The 21,174-nt window shown below is 44.3% G+C and overlaps 1 protein-coding gene across 1 annotated transcript; it reads right to left on the bottom strand.

The window, feature by feature from the left end:
* Positions 1-1,133: 1,133 nt before the first annotated feature.
* Positions 1,134-18,077, bottom strand: LRRC52 (leucine rich repeat containing 52). Its single transcript, XM_059054431.2, has 2 exons — positions 17,420-18,077; positions 1,134-1,578 (listed from the first exon to the last, which is right to left on the bottom strand). The coding sequence occupies exons 1-2, from the start codon at positions 18,039-18,041 to the stop codon at positions 1,253-1,255; spliced, it is 948 nt and encodes a 315-aa protein (XP_058910414.1). The 5' UTR covers positions 18,042-18,077; the 3' UTR covers positions 1,134-1,252.
* Positions 18,078-21,174: the final 3,097 nt, after the last annotated feature.

The raw sequence follows: 21,174 nt of genomic DNA, 5'->3' as shown, positions 1-21,174 counted from the left end.
GTATAAGGACAAAACCAGGGGTAAGAATCCTATTTGTGAGCCCATGCTCTTAACCATCACACCAGACAAATTTGGGGGAATGACGTTCAATTCACAGTGGAAGTGCAGAGGTAAAGGCAGGTCTGGTTGGGGGTTTAGGGACAGCTAGCTCCATGGGTGGGCCTTTGATCTGGTCTTGAACGTGAGCATGCTTTGATCTGGGTAGAGAGAAAGGAAAAACCTGGAATGGGTCTTTGGGTTGAGCCACCCCTGCCTTCTGCTTTCTTTCCCTTCTTCTAAGCAGTCCTGAGAGCAGGACCATATGCGTACATACTTAGCTATTCTGTTGCTTTGTCAGAGACAGGAGGTCACAGTGCATAGAGCATGGGCTTTGGGGTCAGGCAGCCGGAGGTTCAGCAATTGGTCTGCATCTTATCATCTGTGTGATCTTGAGCTGGTTACTTGTTCTGAGTATCAGAAAAATGAGGAAACAATGACCTCCTGACCTGGTTGTTGTGAGGATTAACCCCATGAGAAAATGTTTCTGAAGCGTGGTAGGATGCTGGGCATTTGGTAAGGCCTCAGTAAGTGGTGGCCCGCTCTGTGTGCCTCTCTCCTTTGTCTTGTGCAAGGCTGACACGAAGAACCTTTGGTTATGTTGCTAAACATTTCTTTGAAAGACAGCTTTTTTTAAAGAAAAGAATGTGGACTTTGGGAGGCTGTACTGCTTACCATTTGAGTAAAATAGTGTCACTGTAAAGTAGGATTGTTGTGATAATTAGGAGGTGAAGTGTGAAGATAACCCATAGACATATTCCATTCATGTTAGCCCTTGTCATTTTGCCTTGTATTTTTCTCCATTTGAATCATTTAAATCTTGACTGCCTGCCCCCTGCCCTAATTGTTGCTCTTTGAGGATGGATCTCCAATCTTGTATTTGTCACATCCCTCCCTCCAGCACTTAGTTTAGGGGCATAGCATAGTAGGTACTCATCAAACACAAGTTGGCCTGCTTTTGGGGTGGCCTTCCTCAGCATTTAGATGTCTCCAACAGCTTCTCTAGACTTTGTTCTATGCCATTGTTCTGAGATCAAGGAATTATCCCTGGGTTGGTTGAACAGGAAAGGACCAACCTGTGAAATGGCCATCAAAAGTTTTATTTATTTTACTAGCAGGCTTCAATCTCTAAGACACCTCTGAAGAGTGGGAAGGGTAGGGCAAGACGGAGAGCAGGGAGCCTGGGAAAGGTCCATCAGGCAGCAGCCCCTGGCAACTAAATCAGCTGAGGAAAGCCGTCCTGGCCAGAGTCCACCCTGCTTTGAAAAATCCTCCTGCTGACTTCCAGCCTGTGCCCTTGTTCGTCCTCTGCCTCATCCTCGCTCGATCTGCGGTGGGCATTCTGGTAGAGCACGGCGCACATGCCCGTCAGCCAGGCGGCCACAGTGCCCGCGGAGAAGATGCAGAAGCCGATGAGCAGCACGAAGATGTAGTCTTGATGGTCCAGGTGCGTGACGCACATGTACCGCAGCGGGTTCCCCACCTTCGTGATGGGCCACCCTGCCAGTTCTGTGGGCTCGAGGCATGTGGCATTCTGTTCATCTAAGAGGAAACACACGGCAGGCAGCGTGCTGAAACAGCAGAACTCCCAGGGTCCTGAGGCCCAACAGGGACTTGGAGAGGCCATCTGGACTCTCGCTACTCAAAGTGTGGTCTGTGGGCCCGTGATATCGTCATCACATGGACCCCGTTAGAAGTGCAGAATCTCAGGCACCACCCCAAGGCCTCCTGAATCAGAATCTGAATCTTAACAAGATCCCCAGGTGATCTCTGGGCACGTTAAGTTTTGAGACTGCTCCTGGACTGCTTTTTGCCCGAGGCTGAGCTGTGTTCAGATTCACCTCCTGAAAATGGGCTTTGCTTTTTAAGGCTCCTCGAGGAACGAGAGACCACAGCAGGAGCTGGGAGGTTGGAAACTTAAGCAAGATTGCCAGTGGAGTGTTGACACTTCACAGAACTCCACCAGTGCTCATCATCTCTGTCTCCCCTTCCTCTTATTGACCCCCTCCACCTTGTCCTTTCCCCTTCTCCTGTTCCTGAGCCCAGCCAGGGATCACTAAGGCCACCCAATGTCATCGCACACCACTTAGGAGGGACAAAATTCTCTGGAAATGCCTACTGTGTGCTCTCTATGCCTCACCCTCAGCCCCACCGGCCCCAACCCGGAGAAATCAAGGGGGAGCTCAGGGAAAAGAGACAGCCAATACCGGAAGCAGTTCTGTTTCTCAGTGGTGATGTTGGTATCACTGGATGATCATATGATCTACATGAGCCTTCAGTCCTTTTTAGCCACTGACTCAGCTGCCTGGCTCCTTCTCTGAGCACCTCTCCACACCAAGCACTGCGGACTTCAGTATATAAGAGAAGGCAAAGTGGGCTCTGGAGCCAGACAGACTAGGATTCAAACCCACTGTTACTTACTAATTTGGTAAACTTCAGCAGGATGTCTGACTCTGTCTCTGAATACCATTGCCTCATCTTACAAAGAATGATACCTATTCTCAGGGTAGTTAAGAGGATTTAACTGCCGCAGGTGAGAATGCAAGCTATAGTACACAGTAGTGCACACAATAGATGCACAGATGACTCAGAGCTCTGTCATCAGCCCTGCATTGTTCTAGCTCCATATAATCTGCTGTGTTGATGCTGAGGTGCCTGTGAGCCATGTCCAGGTGAATAGAAATGAGCATTAGATAAATGAGCTCACATTCAGGCTTGAGACCAGGGCTTGAGACAACTATGATCCAAATCATAATAGCAGCTAATATTTACCAAGTTCTGTCTACATGCTAAGTGATATACAAATGCTGCCTCATTTAATTCTAACAGCAATGTTGACACACACTATCATCCTTATTTTACACATAAGGAAACTGAGACTCAGGAAGGTTTCCTAACTTGAAGGTTTTGGGTAACCTGCAGGATCCAGGCAGGGGACAGGAGACAGAGAAAACCCAGACTGAGCTATCTGAGCTTTTTTTGCAGAAGTGGGAGATACAGAGAGAGGCAAGTGTGGAGAGAAGCTTCACCTAGATCAGGGTAGAAACTCCAGACTATGTGAAGACACTAGTATCCTTGGTGACCAAGGATGTGAGGGAAATTAGGTTTGGACTGGAGCTAGAAGCAGGAGAATTAGGGAAAGGAACACAGAAGTGAGCTGACTGGGTAGGAGACAGCTGGCTTTGGGTGGCTGGAGAGAGCTGTCCAGGATGAGCGTTAGGTCCTCTCCAAGCTGGACACTATTTCCTGTACCCTGGTTCTGGGTCAGTGCACCTATAGTGAAGTCATTTGTTACTTTCAGGAAGATGGTCTGAAGTCTGTGATGCTGTGAGGACTCCCTGATGGAGGAGGCTGTAGACATATGAGGAGGAAGCCAGCATGGGGGTTGCCACATCCACTGGTTACAAAGATCACAGAGGAAAGGAGAGGAAGAAGCCCCTCTCTAGAATGAGTGTGAGACAGTGGCCCTCAGGGCAACCCTGGGCCATGGGAGAGGGAAAGGGGCCTTGGACCTCCATCTCAGGGTGCTGTAAAGGGACAGGAACACAATTACACCTTAAGACCTGTCTCTAGTCAGCCTGGTTGCAGGACCTCTGGGGCTTTGCCCAGGACGCCCGAGAGTGGGGCTCGTGAAGAGCAGAGGAGTCTCCTGCCATCTTCAGAAATTCTAGCAAGAGAGGGCTTAAGTCACCTGCCCAAGCTGCCAGAGACACTACATGGGAATATACAAAGAAAGATGTATTTGAGAAAGGAGAACATGGGATTCTGAGGGTCTGAAGTGTGCCTACAGGAGTTTATCTCATTCTATTTTTAAAAAGATTAGGCTTTTAAATTGGGGCTTGGGTGGCAGAGATGAGACTAAACATTAAACGCATATTTCTCCATTTTGGAGCATTACCTTGAAAGGAGCAATTAGGCAGTGATTTTAACGCATTGTTAGGCTGCTTTTAAGTGAGGGATGTGGGTGGATCTGTGGGGAGGGTTTTTCTACTGCTGCGTTCACTCTCCCCCCTTCATTGCCTGTCACCGCCAAGGTGTGAGCTCTCAACTCTTAGCAGGTCTGTCTCCACCCACTCCCAGTTTCCCAGCTCTGGACCATTTCACACACTCCTGCCAGATTTCCCCTTCTGCAAGCTAGGCTCTTGCCAGGCACACTCTGGATCAAAACTCTCCTCTGACTCCCCTGTGGGGTTCAGAATAACATCCAGATCACCTGGCCTGGTGTTCAGAGCCCTCAGGATCTGCCTCCTCCTACCGTTCCCACCTTACTTCTGAGTTCTCCCAATACCCCACCCTTTGTTCCAGTCAAATTAAACTGTCTTTATTCCTTGATTACATATCCCCCTTATCTGTAGTTAGCTTTGTTACACTGCTCTTTTTGCATCAAATATCTCTTCCTCTAATTTTTGTGTGATCAAGTCCTTCCTATCCTTCAAGGTCTAGTGTAAATGCATCTACCCCCAATAACCCTTCCCAAACCACGTCAGAGGGCAGTCATGTGATTGTTCCCACTCCGAACTCATCTATAGCATTTCCTAGTATCATTCTTACTGCACCTATCACTTTCTATGTTGCTTGGTGGTTATTTGCGAGAAAAGGGGTACATCTTTTCTCTCCTACTAGAGACACTTTTAGCTCTTGACGACATAATCCATGTCTGATCATTACTGCTCTTGATAATAAGAGCTATCATTCACTGAATGAATTACTTAATTCTTAAGTATTTGGGGATTTTCTAGTAATGTTTTTATTATTGAGTTCTAGTTCAGTTCTACTGTGGTCAGAGACATACTCTTTATGATTTCAATCCTTTGAGATTTATCAAGAATTTGCTTCATGGCTGGACATAAAGTCGATTTTAGTAGTTTTTGCATGTACACTGAAAAGAATGTATTCTGTCTTTGTTGAGTATATTGTATGTTGATTAGGGTGTGGTTTTATACAGATCTCCTGTATCTTTATTGACTTTTATTTATATCTTTATCAACTTTTTATATTCTTTGACTTTTTATTGACTTTTCAAAACTATTGTCTCAGTTATTATTAGATTGATAGTTGTCTATTAGTTACAGGGGAAGTATGTTAAAGTCACCAGTTATGATTATGCAGTTGTCTACTTCTCTGTATAATTCTGTCAAGTTTTGCTTTACATATTTTGAAGCTATGTTATTAGATGCATATAAAGTTACCTCTTCTCGGTAGATTTACCCTATTCTCATTGATCAATATCACTTATTATCTCTAGTAATGCTTCGTACCTTAAAGTGTACTCTGTTTGATGACATTAGTATGGCTGTACCAAATTTCTTTTGGTTAGTGTTTGCATTGTGTGGCTTTTCCCATCTTTTTACTTTTAATCTTTCTATGTTTCTATACTTAAGGTATATTTAGTAAGCAGGATGTAGTTGGGTTTTGTTTTTCATCAATCTAGCAAACTTTGTATTTTAATCAGCCCATTAATATTTAATGTTAGACTGATATATTTGGATTAACTATTTGTTTTTCATTTGTCCTACTTTTTAAATCATCCTATCCTTGACTATGTTCCTTCTATTTTATTATTTCATTTCCTCTTCTTTAGCTTGTTAGTTATGCATTCTTTTCCTAGTCTAGTATGATGACTTTAGAGTTTATAGACCTATCTACTCATCCTGGAGTGTCTGATATGTGCTAGACACCATATAAGGTGCTTTACAAAATTAAATTCTACTCCTGAGCACCCCACTAAGTAGTTTTAATTATTCCAAGGCTACAGAATGAATAAATTGTTCATCAGTTATTCTGTCTCTGCCTTTCTTGATCTCTTGCCTCTGAGAAAAAGCTACCACATAGTGCTGTGTGTTCTGTGCGCTGCACAAGCCCAGGGCTTTCATTCACATTACAAACACATTACAAGCCCCATCTTATCACTTCCTCAGCTCTACTTCATGGGTGCAGGATATTTGCCCCAGTTAAAGTGCCCAGGTACAATTACAGGTATCATTAATGTTTAAATTCTTCCTGCAAATAGTTCCTAAGGAAACATAACTACCCCCTTATTTAGTTCCACACGTTGCTCACAGGTGGAAAACCTGTCTGCCAAAATCGAATGCATGGAGGAGCAAGATTTTCTGGGGCCCAGAACCACACCTGATAATGCAGGATCCCAGAAAGGCTTCCTTCAGAAAGTCAGCTTGAACCTGGTGGTTTTAAGAGGAACTTCTCCTTTTCTTGGTCTGTAGAAGTGACCACAGTTCTGGGGTCTGCTTAGCTCTCCAGAGGAGCAGGCTGCTCTGAGCTCCCTGGGCAGTCTTGCTTAGGAACTGTCTGGGCTGAGTGGAGGAGGCTAGCTTCTATGTGGTGGCCACGTAAAGTGAGAGGATAGAATTTGGAGACTTCTCTCTCAATTACACTGCAACTGCTCCTTGGAGAGCAAATACCAGTTTTTATCAGCTTAAGCACTTTGTCATGAAACTTCCACCTGGAACCTAGAGAAAGGCCTAATTCCCTCATTTCTCCTCTTTAGGCCCTAGTTTGCCTGAACATCATTTCTAATGTTTGTTCAGCATTTTTTTCACCAGCTAAATTATGTATTTGTCAACTACCTATTCATTTGTCTGCCTCCACCCACTAGATTGTGAACTCCATGAAGACATGGATTTGTTTTCACTGTTGTGTCCTCAACATCTAGAATAGTGCTTAACACATACTAGAGCTCAAAGTATGCTTGTGGAGTGAATTAAATATTGTTTGTTATCAGTGCCCCTTGGGGTCAATGTCATTGACATAATGCTCGGCTGGAGGAAAGGGAAGCTGGGGAGATAGAAGACTATAGGTGGGTCAGCTAACCTCTTCCCACCTTGGACTACTCTAGACTAGGCTAATACCAATGCCTGCTTACCTTGTGAGAGTCTGGGGAAGGATTCAGTGAGCTAAAGGGTGTGAAGTCCTGGAGAAGGCAGGAACAGATGACTATTCTGTTCAAATGGAGGGGTAAGCCTTGAAATGTCCTCTGAGACTGCAGAGAAGGAAATGAGGGTAAATGCAGATGGGGAAGGGGCTGAGGATGCAAGGGCTGCCAGCATGATGGTAAAAGGTAGTTATTATTATTCCCCAATTACTGTTTGAGAGCAGAGACCCTATTTGTTCACCTTTGTATCCCTAGTGCCTGGTACACAATAGAGGTTTGATAAATGTCTATTGAATGCATAGAGAATGGGTGGATTATTGGTTTAATCTCATACAGCAGTTCTTAAACTCATATTTTTGGTCTTGCTGTTTAGGACTGGTTTCTGATAGAATTTGAAGGGATGACTATCATATTCTGCTGTACTATGGGTGGCCCAGAGGAGAAGACTCCCTAGAAGGAAACCTAGACTGGACCATATAGCAGCCCAGCACCACCAAAGCCAACTGGCCAGCAAGGCTCCCTTCTTAGACCCCCATGCATGGTCCTCTGAGCATTTCTAGTCTTCCATTGGCTCTTAACTTTGCCTCCCTAGAGCTCCTTTTCCTCATCACCCAGCTGTCTTCCCTTGATGGCATGAGCCAGGCTTCAGCAAATTACAACCTGTGGGCCAAATCCATCCTGCAGCTTGTTTTTGTAAATAAAGTTTTATTGGAACACAGCCATGCCCATTCATTCATGTATATTCTATGGCTGCTTTCATGTTACAAATGACAGAGTGAATAGTGGCAACAAAGACCCACAAAGTTTAAAATATTTATTATTTGCCCTTTCATAGAAAGTGTGTGCTGACTCCCGGTCTGAAGCATCCTTGGTTTTGGATGATTTGGGCTTGGGCAGTACAGTTCTTATCTGATAGAATATTTTCCCTTGGATAAAGAGTTCATATTTTGGTAAAGGTTAAACCTGATTCATAGACTCTTGGAACATTACAGGAACATCCTTGAAATCCAGCAAGTCCAACCTGATTATTCCTGTGCTTTAAGGGTGCTTTAGGCTACAGGACTGATTTTTTTGTATAAGTGGTTGTATATGGGCAAGATTTAGAGGTAGAAAGACCCCTTTTCCTCATAATACCTCTCATGTGCTTGCCAGTACCCAAAATTCTGTCAGCAGGAGATAGAACCTTTCATTCCACTGATAAAAGAAGGCTTAAAGTGTAAAGTCCTCTGAAAAAGAAGCCAATGACTTAGGCCCTTCCCTGGGGAACCCCTGCTACTGCCTTTCTTGAGCAGGTTTTGATGGAGGAGGGGAGCCAGCTACATGACAGGCCTGAGGGATGGTACCAGGCAGTTCCTGGAAGCTAATGGCAAACCCTAGTTTGCTCTCAGTTTGGCCTAGAGCTGGACCTGCTGAATAATAACTCATCTTCTCAGAAAAATCCAGATAGTGGACAGTTTTTATCCTCATGGATAATAGGCAATTTAGAAAAGTTCAGTGGTGGAAGGCAGCACCGTTCACCAGTCACCCAGGCAGAAACTTGGGAGCTCTTCCTGTTTCCTCTCTCACATCCCATAATTTAATCCATGAGACAATCCTCTTAGTCCTACCTTAAAAATATATCCCAATTCTTACCTCTTCTTATCTTCTGGACCATTACTCTGGGCCAAGCCACAGTCTTCCCTTCGCCTGAACTGTGACAGCCTCTTAACTTGTGTCCCCACTTTCCACAGTCTCTCTCCATCTAGCAGTGGGAACCAGCTGTAAACCATAGATCATGTCTCTTCACGCTCAAAACCCTTTCATGACTTCCTGTCACATTTAGAATAAAGTCAAAAGCCTCTCCATGGCCTGTTGGTCCTATAAAATCTGGCCTCTGATTTTTTACCTCATTTCTTACCTTGGCTTCACTCCGCTTCAGCCATACACATCTTCCGCTACATCGAGCTCATTCCACCCCAGGGCCTTTGCATTTGTTCTTCCCTCTGTCTAGAAAGACCACACCACCCTGCACCATATTTCCATTGCTGGTCCCTTCACTTTATTAAGTTCTCTGCTCTTCTTACTTGATGCTTCAAATACGTTGGCATTCCCCAAAGCTTCTGTCCTTGCCCTGTTACCCTCTCATTCTAAACTCTTTCCCTGGCTGATCTCATCCTTTGTTTGGTTTTTATGATCACCAGTGAGCTGATGATTTCCAAACATATATTTTATTCTCTATTCTGAATTTCAGGTCAAAATATCCAAATGCCTCCTGGCTCACAAAGACCTCCCACACAACATGTTCAAGATGGGACTTGGCTTCTCCCCTAACCTCCTCACTACCCCTCCTCTCAGTGGAGCCCCCATAGTTGTCCAAGCCAATACTTGATATTTTTCCTTTCCTTTATTTTCCATGTCTCAATGATTTTTTTATTCACTCAAATATTTCTTGAGCATTTTCTCTGTGTCTGAATCTTTCTGAAGATTCAGACCTGCTCTTTGCTCTTACAGACCTTCCTATCAGGGAAGACAAATGTTAAATTAATACAAATCTGTTAATTGTGCTAAGAGTCACAAAGGGAGTACAGGGAACTCTGGGAGGGTCTAGTTCAGTTCCGAGTCCTGTTGCTTCTACCTTCTAAACAGTTCCTTCCGACCTGTCTGTACCTCTTCATCCACACTGTTGCCGTCCTCTCTTGCCTGAATGCTCATACGAGCCTCTTAGCCCTGTATCCATCTTGCCTGCCTGACAAAACTTCTCAGGATACATTGCATGTTCCCTAGAAAAACCATAAACAAAGGCCCTAGATGGCCAGACCTCTGTTTCTCTTTCTAGCTGCATCCACGCTTTGCTGGATTCCTTACAGCTTGGGGAATTTTTCATCTCTAGAGATGAAGAAACTGAGGTTGGCTGCTTTGGCTGGCCTTGCACTGCCTCCTTCCAGGGGCCTGAGTGGTGTTGGGTGATCAGAGGGGCCATGCATAGAGGTCTGGCATTTCTGAGCTTGAGGGAACTTTAGATCACCCACCCTCAGGAATTCCAACAGGGCTGAGTTAGAGGTCCTTCCCAAACCGCACATGCTTGCTATCCCCATCCCTTCTCGAATTTTCTGGATGATTTAGGGATCACTGACCGAGTCGCACCCCTCTCAGCCCCCTCAATGTCCTCATGAGTCTGCTTCTCTGACTCTCAGCAGGAGGGAGCCACAAGGCCAGGGTGTTCGTGATAAGGTGGGAGAGATGTGCTAGCGGAGCAATCGACAGCCTTGGCAATGACTGCTGCCCAGCTGTTCCCTTTTTTGGTGTCTGGTCTTTATTGCAATTTCCCTCATGGAGGAGATGGGTTAACATTAATAGTGGAAGTGTGTGAGGACCTGAATTCATTCTGGAAATCTAAGTTTTGGCGCAGTTGTAGATGATTTTGTACTTGGTGGATTGAAATGGGGCCATTATCCTATGAGAGCAGCCTTGAATACAGGATGAAATAGCCTCAGAATGAAACTGAGATGTTCCTATTCAAAATGCCCTCAAAATGACTTGGACTTGAAACAGTACATGACCCAACCCTTGCCGATGTCGCTGAGTGGCTTTGTCCCCCTGCCTCAGCAGCACTACTGCCCGGACTCCTCTTTTTGACTTGTGAGCCCCACCATCGGACTAAGTAGGACCGCCTAAGGCCTATAATTTAAGGGCTGACATAGACAGACCCTCTGTCCTGAGACTACCTCCACATCTACGCTAGTAGCCTGTGATTTTCTGAATTCTCACTGTTTCTGGTTGTTCCCTGTCACACTGCAAATGCCCCTTGAGGAAGACATATCAAAAAATTATTAGCTACTAACATCTTAGTGCAAATGAATTTATTCGCCAGCTGGAGCAGCCACCATAGAGCTAGAACCCAGACTATTGTCTTAGGGTTTCTCAAAATGTGGCCTAAGGAGCACCTGCCCCAACATCTCACTGAGTCACCACCTCTGGACATGGAGCCTGGGCTCGTGTGCTCATTACAGTTTGAGAACCACTGGTGGAGCAGGCCAGGTCTGGGAGGAAAGTCCAGGGCACTGAGTGCCTGGTGGGTGGAGGCACTGTTCAATGCCAGGAGAGGGTGCTTAAAACAGGAGGCAGGAGAGTGCAGGAGTTAGAGGTTGCACTTCCTAATTGTGTGACCACTGCCCTCATCTCTAGGAACACCTGCACCTCGACACGGACTCATTGTGCATTTGCTCATCTGGGACCCTGTCTGCTGACCACTGCTCTCCTCTTCCTTCATCTAAGTGCATCTTATCTTTCTATTTAGGTCCATAGGCTGCCAACTAGAAGGGATTTATAGAGTATCTAATCCTATTCCCTTATTTCAGAGACAAATGAGACTCAGAGGGAAAAATGACTTGCACCAAATCACACACTGGCATGACTGGGATCAGGCTTCCTGGCTTTCAACTGCATTTTCTCTCTCTTGTATCCCTAGATTTGCCTTACAAAAGACAGGAATTATGACTTCTTTCCCTGTGATAAAGCACCCCAGCATCATAAATACAATGTTGCTCACGTAATAAACATACAATAAATGTTTCAGAGTTGAATAGACTGTGATGTGCCTGATAGTAAGGAAGTATCATGGCATGGGAGAAAACATTGAACTTGGGTGTCAGAAGATCTCCACGCTGGGCTGGGCTCTATAGCCACTTACCTGGGAAGTGGCTAGATTCTAAAGTTCCAGCTTAAGCTTCCTATATCTTCCTATATTAAAGGCTTTGCCCACCAATATGGTGGCCACTAGCCATACATGTGGCTATTTAAATGAATTGAAATGATGTAAAATTAAAAATTCAGTTCCTCAGTTCCACTAGCCTAATTTCAAGAGCTCAATAGCCACATGTGGCTAGTGGGTAGTGTATTGGACAGCACAGGTTTAGACCATTTCTGCTGCTGCAGAAGCTTTTGTTGGACAGTGCTGGACCAGACTTTGAGGGTGGAGGGGATGTAGGAAGCCAGGCTTTTTCTGTCCAGGAGCTTAGAGCTACGTGAGTTTTTGAGAGCATCTTCAGAAGCATTCAACCCTGTCCTGCTGGGGAGCTCTCTCCTGGGAAGAGCTCAATTTCTACTCTCACCTTCAAACAGCATTAATGACTGGAAAATTACAGTTCCAGCCCAGAATTAGTTCTCCTATTTTCTGACCTGAGCCAAAAAGGAAATGGAATCTGTGGACCTGTTTTAACTCTGTATTGATCAGAGCATCCTGGCAACCAGCACATTTCAACTCACCTCCACTTCTGCTATGATTTTTGTGTTTGGAAAGTGAATACATGAACTCTTTGAGGACTGGGCAGTTTTCAGTGCATCTGGTGAGTATATCATTGGAGGGTTTCCTTTGAGGAAGACTTCTGATAATAGCGCCAAATCTCTTGTCAATATGGGAAAGTTTTGATGTTCCTATCTGCTGTAGCCTTGTGATGAAATAAGGTGAATAAAACATTCAGCCTCCTCTACAGCCTCTCTTTGGGGGGCAAACTTAGACAAGGTGTGACATAGGGGAAGGACATATTATTGCCTTCATGTCTTTTGTTTTAACACCTCTCCATTTCTTTCCTGGATCTTGGCTTCCTTCAAGGTTCCCCCACTGCTGCAGAATTAGTCTTAGCTAACTGTTATTTCCCAAGAACTCACTCTTCCCTCTGATATGAAAGTTGATAAAAGCTTAGGGGCACCTGTATTATTCTGCCCCAGAACTTACCTATTTGTTCACAGTCCTTTTCAAGATTGGGGCACTTTTAGGGACCCAGAAGGATGAATCTCTAATGGCTAATTTTAGCCCAATGGTAGGCAGTGGATGGGGAGAGACTGGGACAAAAATACCACTCATTACTCTTCAGATCACAAAATTACACCATGTAGGTGACTTCCTTCTCCCAAGGCCATGTCTGCCCCATAGTTGAACTGAGCCCCTTCCCCTCATCCCTTGAAAGATGTCTGCATGTTCACACCTGTTTCTGGAAGTGGGGTTTCTGTTTAAGGTAGAACTTCAGTTCCAGACTCAGGTGACTCAGGAAGAGCCACCTTGCTGCTGCTGGCCCAGCACTGAGTCTCATGACCTGGGCTGAGATCAAGCCTTGATTTGGGCTTCTGGTTTTATTCCCCAGGGTCTGAACTCCTGTATTCATAACTCATACAATATTCAACTCCAGGATTCCCTCTCTCCCATTTTCTCAGGGATTAGAATCCTGGGACCTGCTGCCTACCCTCCCATCTCCTATTTATATCCCCATATGCATCTGTACGGTCATGTCTCCTGGACAGGGTACGCTGTCCTCCAATAAGGCTGAGCCTTCCTGAAGTGCACTGCTTGTCCCAGGGACCACCAGACTGATATTTGCTACTCTCTTAGTATCCTGTGTCTTTCCTACATCTGCCAACAATTTGTTTATTGAATATTTATGGTGTACCAGGCTTAATGTTAATGGCAGTTTATAAATGTTCTCATTTCATCCTTATACCAGCCCTAGATGATTGGTTCTATTATTAGACCTTTCTGAAAGATGAGGAAATTGAAGTGTGGAGAGGTTAAGTAAATTATCTGATCTCCTACAGGAGAGGAGATCAGATAATTTACTGCCCTACTAAGTGGCAGGGCTAGGGTTATGATCCACATCTGTTACACTCCAGAGTCTGAGCTCTTCACACTGGGCTCTCCTGCCTGTATGGTGGCCGTCCTTCAGCACCTGCAGCTGAGGCTGTCCTAAGTTCTTGTTCTACCCCAAAAGGCACATGCTTGCCTTTTTTGTCTTGCTGTGTCCAGTGAGGTTAGTTCTGCTGTGCCTAATTGGACTGTGGGACACATAAGGTGCAGGTGGCCCATTGTCAGATGAGTCTCAATACACAACCCCAGGGTTCTTGGCTAGCTACCTCTGTGAACACTTGTTTGGCATATAATAGGCACTCAAGAAATATTTAAATGGATGAAGGTGTGAGCTGAGTGGTAGCATGGAAGTCCCTTACTTCACTGCCTTGCTTTTCAGGGGGTCTATATACTGGAATTCTGCTGTCATACAGACCTCAATACTGCACTGCAGGCAAAATCTCCCAATACTGAGGTTTAGTATCTCCCTGGGTCTAAAATGAAACCCATCTTTAAGTGGGATTCTCCTTTATAAATAACTAGGTTATTTAGCTTATTTCATAGAAATTCTTCCTGTATCCTGAAATTTGGGCACATGGGGAAGAGATGTGTAGACCCCATTCTAGAACATGCCAGAGAGTACCGTTTTGATAGAAAATGTGGTATAATAGGTGGGCTAAAGGTTGAGAGTTCAACTAGAGTGTAAATAGCAAAGATATTTCCACCTAACAGAGACATGAGTCATCATATGAGAGTCACATGAAATAAACATCTTCTATTATGTTGAGGTCTGGCTAAAGGGCAAGACAAGCATCTAATGAATTTTATTGTGAGAGTGTTTTCAGCTTTATGTGTATGTGTGTGTGTGTGTGTGTGTGTGTGTGTGTGTTCATGTGTTGATGTGTATCCGTGCATTTATATGTGTATGTGTGTCATGCATATGTAATAGTGGGTGAGTGTGTATGTGAGTAATTATGTATATATGTATGTATGGTATGTTTGTGTAGATACAACTTTGTGTTTGTATATGTGCATTTATATATGTGTTTGCATGTGTGTTCATGTGTATGTTTGTGGTTGTGTGTGTGTGTGTGTGTGTGTGTGTGTGTGTATGGGAAGGGAGAACCAGACTGAGTAGCATGCAAAGGAGAGCAAACACTGAGGTTAGGTTCATTCTTTTAGACTTCGGGTAGATTGGGGTGAAACCTCGGTTTGCAAGGGAAGTGCAGGCATATTATAATGAGTTTATGATGACTAGGGCTTGTTATCCAATGAAAATGATCTAGTGTGAGTTCCAAGTGTAGACAGATAGAAAATAAAGCCAAAATTTAGGTGCTGTAGGCATATGCTTATAACATGACTTATATTTATAACTAAAGTGACTTATTGGATGATCATAGTTACATAACTTGAGGATTTAAGAGAGAGTAGCCACATGGGAAAAGACCTGAATTTGAAATCAGGAGGTTCAAACCATTTTCTTGCCTTTTAGTAGCTGTGTGGTTTTGGGTGAATCAGTCTATCTTCTCAACCATAGGATAGGTGTTAAAAATACCCATCCTAGCCTCTTCTACAGTCCTAGAGCACAAAATTTAAGGGTTGGTGTGACACTCAAGTAAAGAAACTGAAACAGCATGTGTGAAAAAACTTCAGCAGCTGCAAAGCTCAGTACAAAGCTAAATTATTCTATGTCTGGCCTGGGGTTCACTGCTGTTTTTAAGAGATAATAATAGTGAACTGGAGCAATGAGACCATATTTCTGTATCAAGTGAACTGGGAGGGCTCCTCTATGCCATCAAACAGCAGAGGGAGATGAATAGATTAGCAGGTGTGTGTGTGTGTGTGTGTGTGTGTGTGTGTGTGTGTGTGTGTGTGTGAGGGTGGGGGGCTCCCACTGGCCAGTGGATGAAAGCTTTGTCTACCTCAAAAGCCAGGCTCTTCATTCACGAGGAGCTTATGAGCTTGACAAGATAGACACCCACCTCTGACGTTTTTGAAAATATGCAGTGAAACAGACCTGGTTTATAATCCTTTTCAATCCTGGATTGAATGGAATCAAGGAGTCCAAAGTAGTTAGCATGAAAGTTCTGAGAAGATACAACTTTATAAGCAAAATTCTGATTACGGGAGATTTGGTGGGAAGTGAAGTGATAGGCTTAGGCACTGGGGAAGAAGCCAAGCTACTTACCCTTTTCAGCTAAGTAGGGGGTCCTCCTGGCAAATTGGTGGTTTCTGCTCAAGGAAAATGTGTATGAATGGTGGGGAGGTGGCAAGAAAAGATGATGGTGGTCCACAGGCTAGTTACATGAACACTGACAGGGAGAATCCCATTTGGGAATCACATTTGACGCATGAGAATGATTAATACTGACCTTCTTTTAGAGAGCTTTTTAGAAACCAGCAGAGCAACCAGTCATTGAGAAAAGTGGAAGCCATGATCACTGGAGAGGGAAGGCAAGCCCCCCAAGAAACTGCCCCTGTATTCTTTTATGATTAATACTGTTAAGATGGTCTGAGAAAGTTTGTTCCTTTTGATTTATTCTAACTCAAGTTGAAGTAGCTGGCAGCAGGGCCAGGTGCCTCGGGCACAAAATTTAAGGAGACACTCAGTCTCGGTGCCACCTTCGATTCTGCATCCTGGGAGCCTTGCTTGTCTCATCACAGTCCAGCCCCTGCCTGGAAGACAGCTCAAGACACGTGCACTGGAGAGCCAGGAGGGCACAGTTTTACTTGTTCTCACCGCCCAGCTCCATCTCCCCCAGTGCCCCTTAAAGTTTGTCATTTTGGTCAGGAATCTTTCTAGAATATTGCCACATGGGCGGGACTTCTGGGTGGAAACTTCAGCAGGACTTTGGTGAAGCTGCTGCATGAAAATAGTTTCAAAAACACACACCCAGGGAAGGCAGAGAAGACTTGGTTCTGATAGGGTTTAATTACATCAGTGCCTCCAGGCTTTCTGTGAGGGGTTATTTCACATTTCTATGAACCTCTGACTTCCCTGGGTGAAAGTGGTATTGGTGGAGTGGGGTTATAGAAGGATGAGAATGGGACAGTAAAGTCACTGAAAAGAAGAAGGGATGAGGTACCGGAGTGCCCCAGGGACCCTGGCAGAGGGGTGGGGACAGTGGCAGCAACTGGCTTGGAACTCTACCAGGTAAGACTTGAGAGTATGCCTGTGAGATTGGAATCTCCCTGCTTGACACAGTGGACACTGGTGGTCCATTCTCCACCCATTCATGCCATGCTCTCGTTCCTTGTGAGGTTAGCATCTGAAGACAAAGAAGATATCAAAAGCCTTCTCTTCTCCTCCCTCTCTCATTCATGTCCAGGTCGCTCAAGTGCCCCTCCTCTGTCTCTATTGAACTTTCCCTTCTGTATATCATGCCACTGGATTTTCTGCTGGCTATGAATGACTGAATTTACTTTTAGATTCTGAAAAATGTCAGTCACTGACTTAAACAGATTAAAATAGTTTACCAATGGAATACATTGTCCCTGTATTACTTTGTCTCTTTGCAGTTACAGTACTTTATCATTTCCACACATATAATTTCCTGTTGACATGACAACTCTGTATGTTTGGTAATATTGTCCCTACTTTATGGATCAGGAAACTGAGGCACAGAGAAATTGTGACTTCCCCAAGGGTGGCCAAGTAATAAGGGCTGAGTATGGGAGCAGAACTCAGCTATTTGGATGGCTGTTCTAGAACTTTTTCTACCGGTCCTTACTGCCTCTCCAGTCAACCCAAGGATGGATCCTGCAGAGCAATAAGAACGCTTTCAATCAACTTTACCCAGATATCTCTCCCACACTAACCATCTTTTGACTTCACTTTTTCTGGAACCAATTCCTCCTATGCCATCACATCCTCTCCCCACACCCAATCAAGTCCTCACCTGGATGGTTCAGAGGGGACACTATTAAGTAGATGGTGAAGTCCAGAAAAGAGCAGTTGCATTTCCAGGGGTTTCCACTCAGATACAGGGTCTGGAGTGTTATGAGGTTATGGAAAGCAGCATGGTCCAAGGTCTGCAAGCCAGTATTTCTGAGGTCCAGGTATCTCAAAGAGCTGGTGTTGGCAAAGGTGTACTTGTTGAGTGATAGCAGATGAGGGTTGCTGGAGATGTTCAGCTGCACCAGGTTGCTGAGCATGGAGAAACTGTATGGAGAGATCAAGGTTAAATTGTTGAAGCTGAGATCGAGGTAGATGAGTTTGAAGACCCCGACGAAGGTATAATCCATCACCTCCTGAATCAGGTTCTTCTGACAGTCCAAGTAAACAAGGTCACTGAGGAGTCCTAGATTCATCGCTGGCAAAAAACGGATGCTGTTATCATTCAGGTACAGCCTCCGGGTGTTCAGGGGTATGTCAGAGGGGTATTCAGTTAACTGGACCCCTGTGCAGATCACTTCTTGAGCTTGACACTGACAATTATTTGGACACCTAGACCCCGATACCAGTCCCATTCCAAAGGAAAAGAGTAACCACCCAGGCCCAGGGCCTGAAGCACGGGACATAGTAAGAAGTGGCGACAGCCCTTCTTCCACTTTCCAGCGGGCTCTGTCCCTCTGTTCGGGAGGCTGCCGAGGGGCGTGGTGGGGAGGGGGGAGGGGCGCTGGAAAGAACTGTAACACTGGCTTTGGTCGAAGCGATTTTCCATTACGGGAGAACTGAACAGAAGTTGAAACGCGAGGCCCAATGCCCTGCCGCCCGGCTTGGTGGCTCTGCTGATTGCTCACTCCCAGACTGCTGCTGGAAGCCTGCCGGCTTTGGCGGCTTGAAAAGGTCTCACTCATTCCCTGCGTTCGCAAGTGAAGGGGAGCCAGGGGAGAGCCACATGACAGTGAGGTTGCCAGTTGACACCTTTGTGATGTCAGCAGCCTCCGGAGACTGCCCAGCTGAGGGAGGGAGAGTCCTGACTCTTCTTCTAGGTGGTGTGAGGGTGTTTTGTGTAACTCAGTAAGCCGGCTGTCCCTGGGGGAGTGGGGGGAAGCGCACGGATTCACCGTGTGTGCGCGTGTGTATCAGCTCCCAAAGGAGGTGCAGTGGATTAGACTAGGTTGGACCCCCTAATCCGCAGGCCATAGAGGGATCACGAAAATCTCCAGTCCAACTCCCTTTTTCTACTGATGTGATAAGTGACCTGTCTGAGGTCAGTTCTCAGCGTGGGTCTCTTCCTTAGGTATAGAGTTTGGATAGGTGCCATTTTTCGGGTGTTGTTGGGGGAGAAGATGGGAAAGTGTGGAGGAGGGGGGAGTGCCTTTGAAATGAGGCAAGGGAAATTCCCTGGTAAGGTGGTGTTCTTACGACTGTATTCCCAGTTTGCATACAACCCTGTCTGCATTTGGAATATATATGTGTACTAGTATTTAAAAGCCTTTTGAGCAAGTATAAATATTCCCCCTAAAACAAAACCCAAATGTATTAAAAAAAAATCTGAGTGCAAAGATAGGAACTATTTCTTACCATTTATATTCTAGGATTTTTAAAATAATGAGGGTCTCACTAGTGCTTCTAGTATGAGGTTATACTCATTAGCTGCTTGAGGGATAATGGGAGGGCGTCTTTTGGAGGGAAGGATGGAGAGTCTGGAAGCTTAAGTGTTAGGATGTATCACCCATTCTAAGGAAGAAGGTACATTGGCCAGAAACAAAGAAAAAGCATCTCAGGAAGTAAAATTTTTATTCTGGGGAAAATAGGATTTCATTCTTTGAAACATTCATAGATAACATAACTTGAATATTAATAAAGTAATGAAATCTATATTTAGCTTAGCACAGTGCCGGGCACCTGATATGTAATAAATATTTATTGAATGAATGATGCGTGAATGTCTCTGATGGTTTGCTCCCTTTTCTTGTTTCTCTGCCAAGAGAGAAATTAATAAACTCAAGTAGATTTGTGGCTGGTTAGCTAATGCTTGATTGTGTTTACTTACTCAGCATTCCCAGGGTTACTGGCCATGAATTAGGATGATGACTTTGGTGTGTTTACCGAATTGAAAGTGACCTTATTTAAGTAGAAATGTAAACACTTAAAATAATGACCCAAATGAAAATTGTACTAATTGAAGCAGAATTTTATTGATAGAAGTGTCACCCTCTCCTTATAATTAAAAAAAAAAAAAAATTCCTGGCCAGATCTTACATGATTGCCCAGGAGAGGAATTTGGAACATGAAGTCTATGGAGAAGAATTAATTTCCAAAGTGATCTTTTTTTGGGGGGGCTGGGGCAAAGGTGTGGTTTGATGGTGGGGTGTGGTGGGGATGCTTTATTTAGATGGCGCTGTGTGTGTTGTGTTTCTTTTTGATGAGAGATGATGCTGCCTGGGCTACCAGGGCTCGTGGAGTGATTTTACTGATATTCCACCCTTTCTTTCTTTAAAAAAAAAATCTTCTCAATGCTTTATTTTTTTAAAAAAATTTTATTGGAGTATAGTTGATTTACAATGTTGTGTTACTTTCTGCTGTACAGCAAAGTGAATCAGTTATACATATACATATATCCACTCTTTTTAAGATTCTTTTCCCATATAGGCCATTACAGAGTATTGAGTAGAGTCCCCTGGGGTATACAGTAGGTCCTTATTAGTTATCTGTTTTATATATAGTGGTGTGTATATGTCAGTCCCAATCTCCCAAGCTACCATATGATCCTGCAATCCCACTACTGGGCATATATCCAGAGAAAACCATAATTCGAAAAGATACATGCACCCCAATGTTCATAGCAGCACTATTTACAATAGCCAGGCTATGGAAGCAACCTAAATGTCCATCGACAGAGGAATGGATAAAGAAGACGTGGTATATATATATACACACACACAATGGAATATCACTCAGCTATAAAAAAAGAATGAAGTAATGCCATTTGCAGCAACAGGGATGGACCTAGAGATGGTCATGCTGAGTGAAGTTAAGTCCACCTTTTCTTCCATGACTTTCTCTCTCTTTCTGACTCTTCCTTTCCTCAGGGAACCAGTGTCTCCACGTTGCCCTATTGAATTTCCAGCCCCTCATGTAGACTAACTTTCTCAAGACATTAACCTCAGGCTCAGGCTTACCTGTTTGACCATAAGATTACAAGTGTTGTCACTTAGAAAAGCCTTAGATGAATAAAGCATACTAAAGCTTATTGACCAACACACAGTGGCTATGTCTCTCTCTGAAGTATTATCATTTTAACAAAGCATCATGAGTAGTTAACCTCAAGGAATAGTCCTTTGGCTTGAGCTGTGTATTTTTTGGTCTTGAAGTCTGAATAGCCACAGGCTAATTTCAGCTTTTCCAGGTTAGACCAGATCCCTAAAATGTGTTCTTCATTTTGAGACTGAGTAAATATGTGTTAATGAATGAGTGGATGAGAAAAAGGAGAGTAAAGAATGTAGCCTTTCCCAGACTACCTGATCTCAGAACCTTAAAAATTCTTTTTTCAAGGAACATCTTGTGAAACTACTATCTCAAGGATCCTTTTTTGGGAAATTCTAGATGAAGCTGTTTGCCCTTGGTAGAGTTGTTTAAGGTCTCTGGGGTTTTATTTTTCTCATCTACATATTGGGGGAGGTGGACAAGATAATTTCCAAATCTCCTTAGGACTTTCAAACTCCTTCTTAATGGAGAGGTTTCAGGCACCACCCAGTGAGCCAG

This window comes from Kogia breviceps, chromosome 1 (assembly GCF_026419965.1).
Source record: "Kogia breviceps isolate mKogBre1 chromosome 1, mKogBre1 haplotype 1, whole genome shotgun sequence".
Lineage (NCBI taxonomy): Eukaryota > Metazoa > Chordata > Mammalia > Artiodactyla > Physeteridae > Kogia > Kogia breviceps.
Note: the sequence above shows the minus strand (reverse complement) of the source record. Positions and strands in the feature narration are given on the sequence as shown.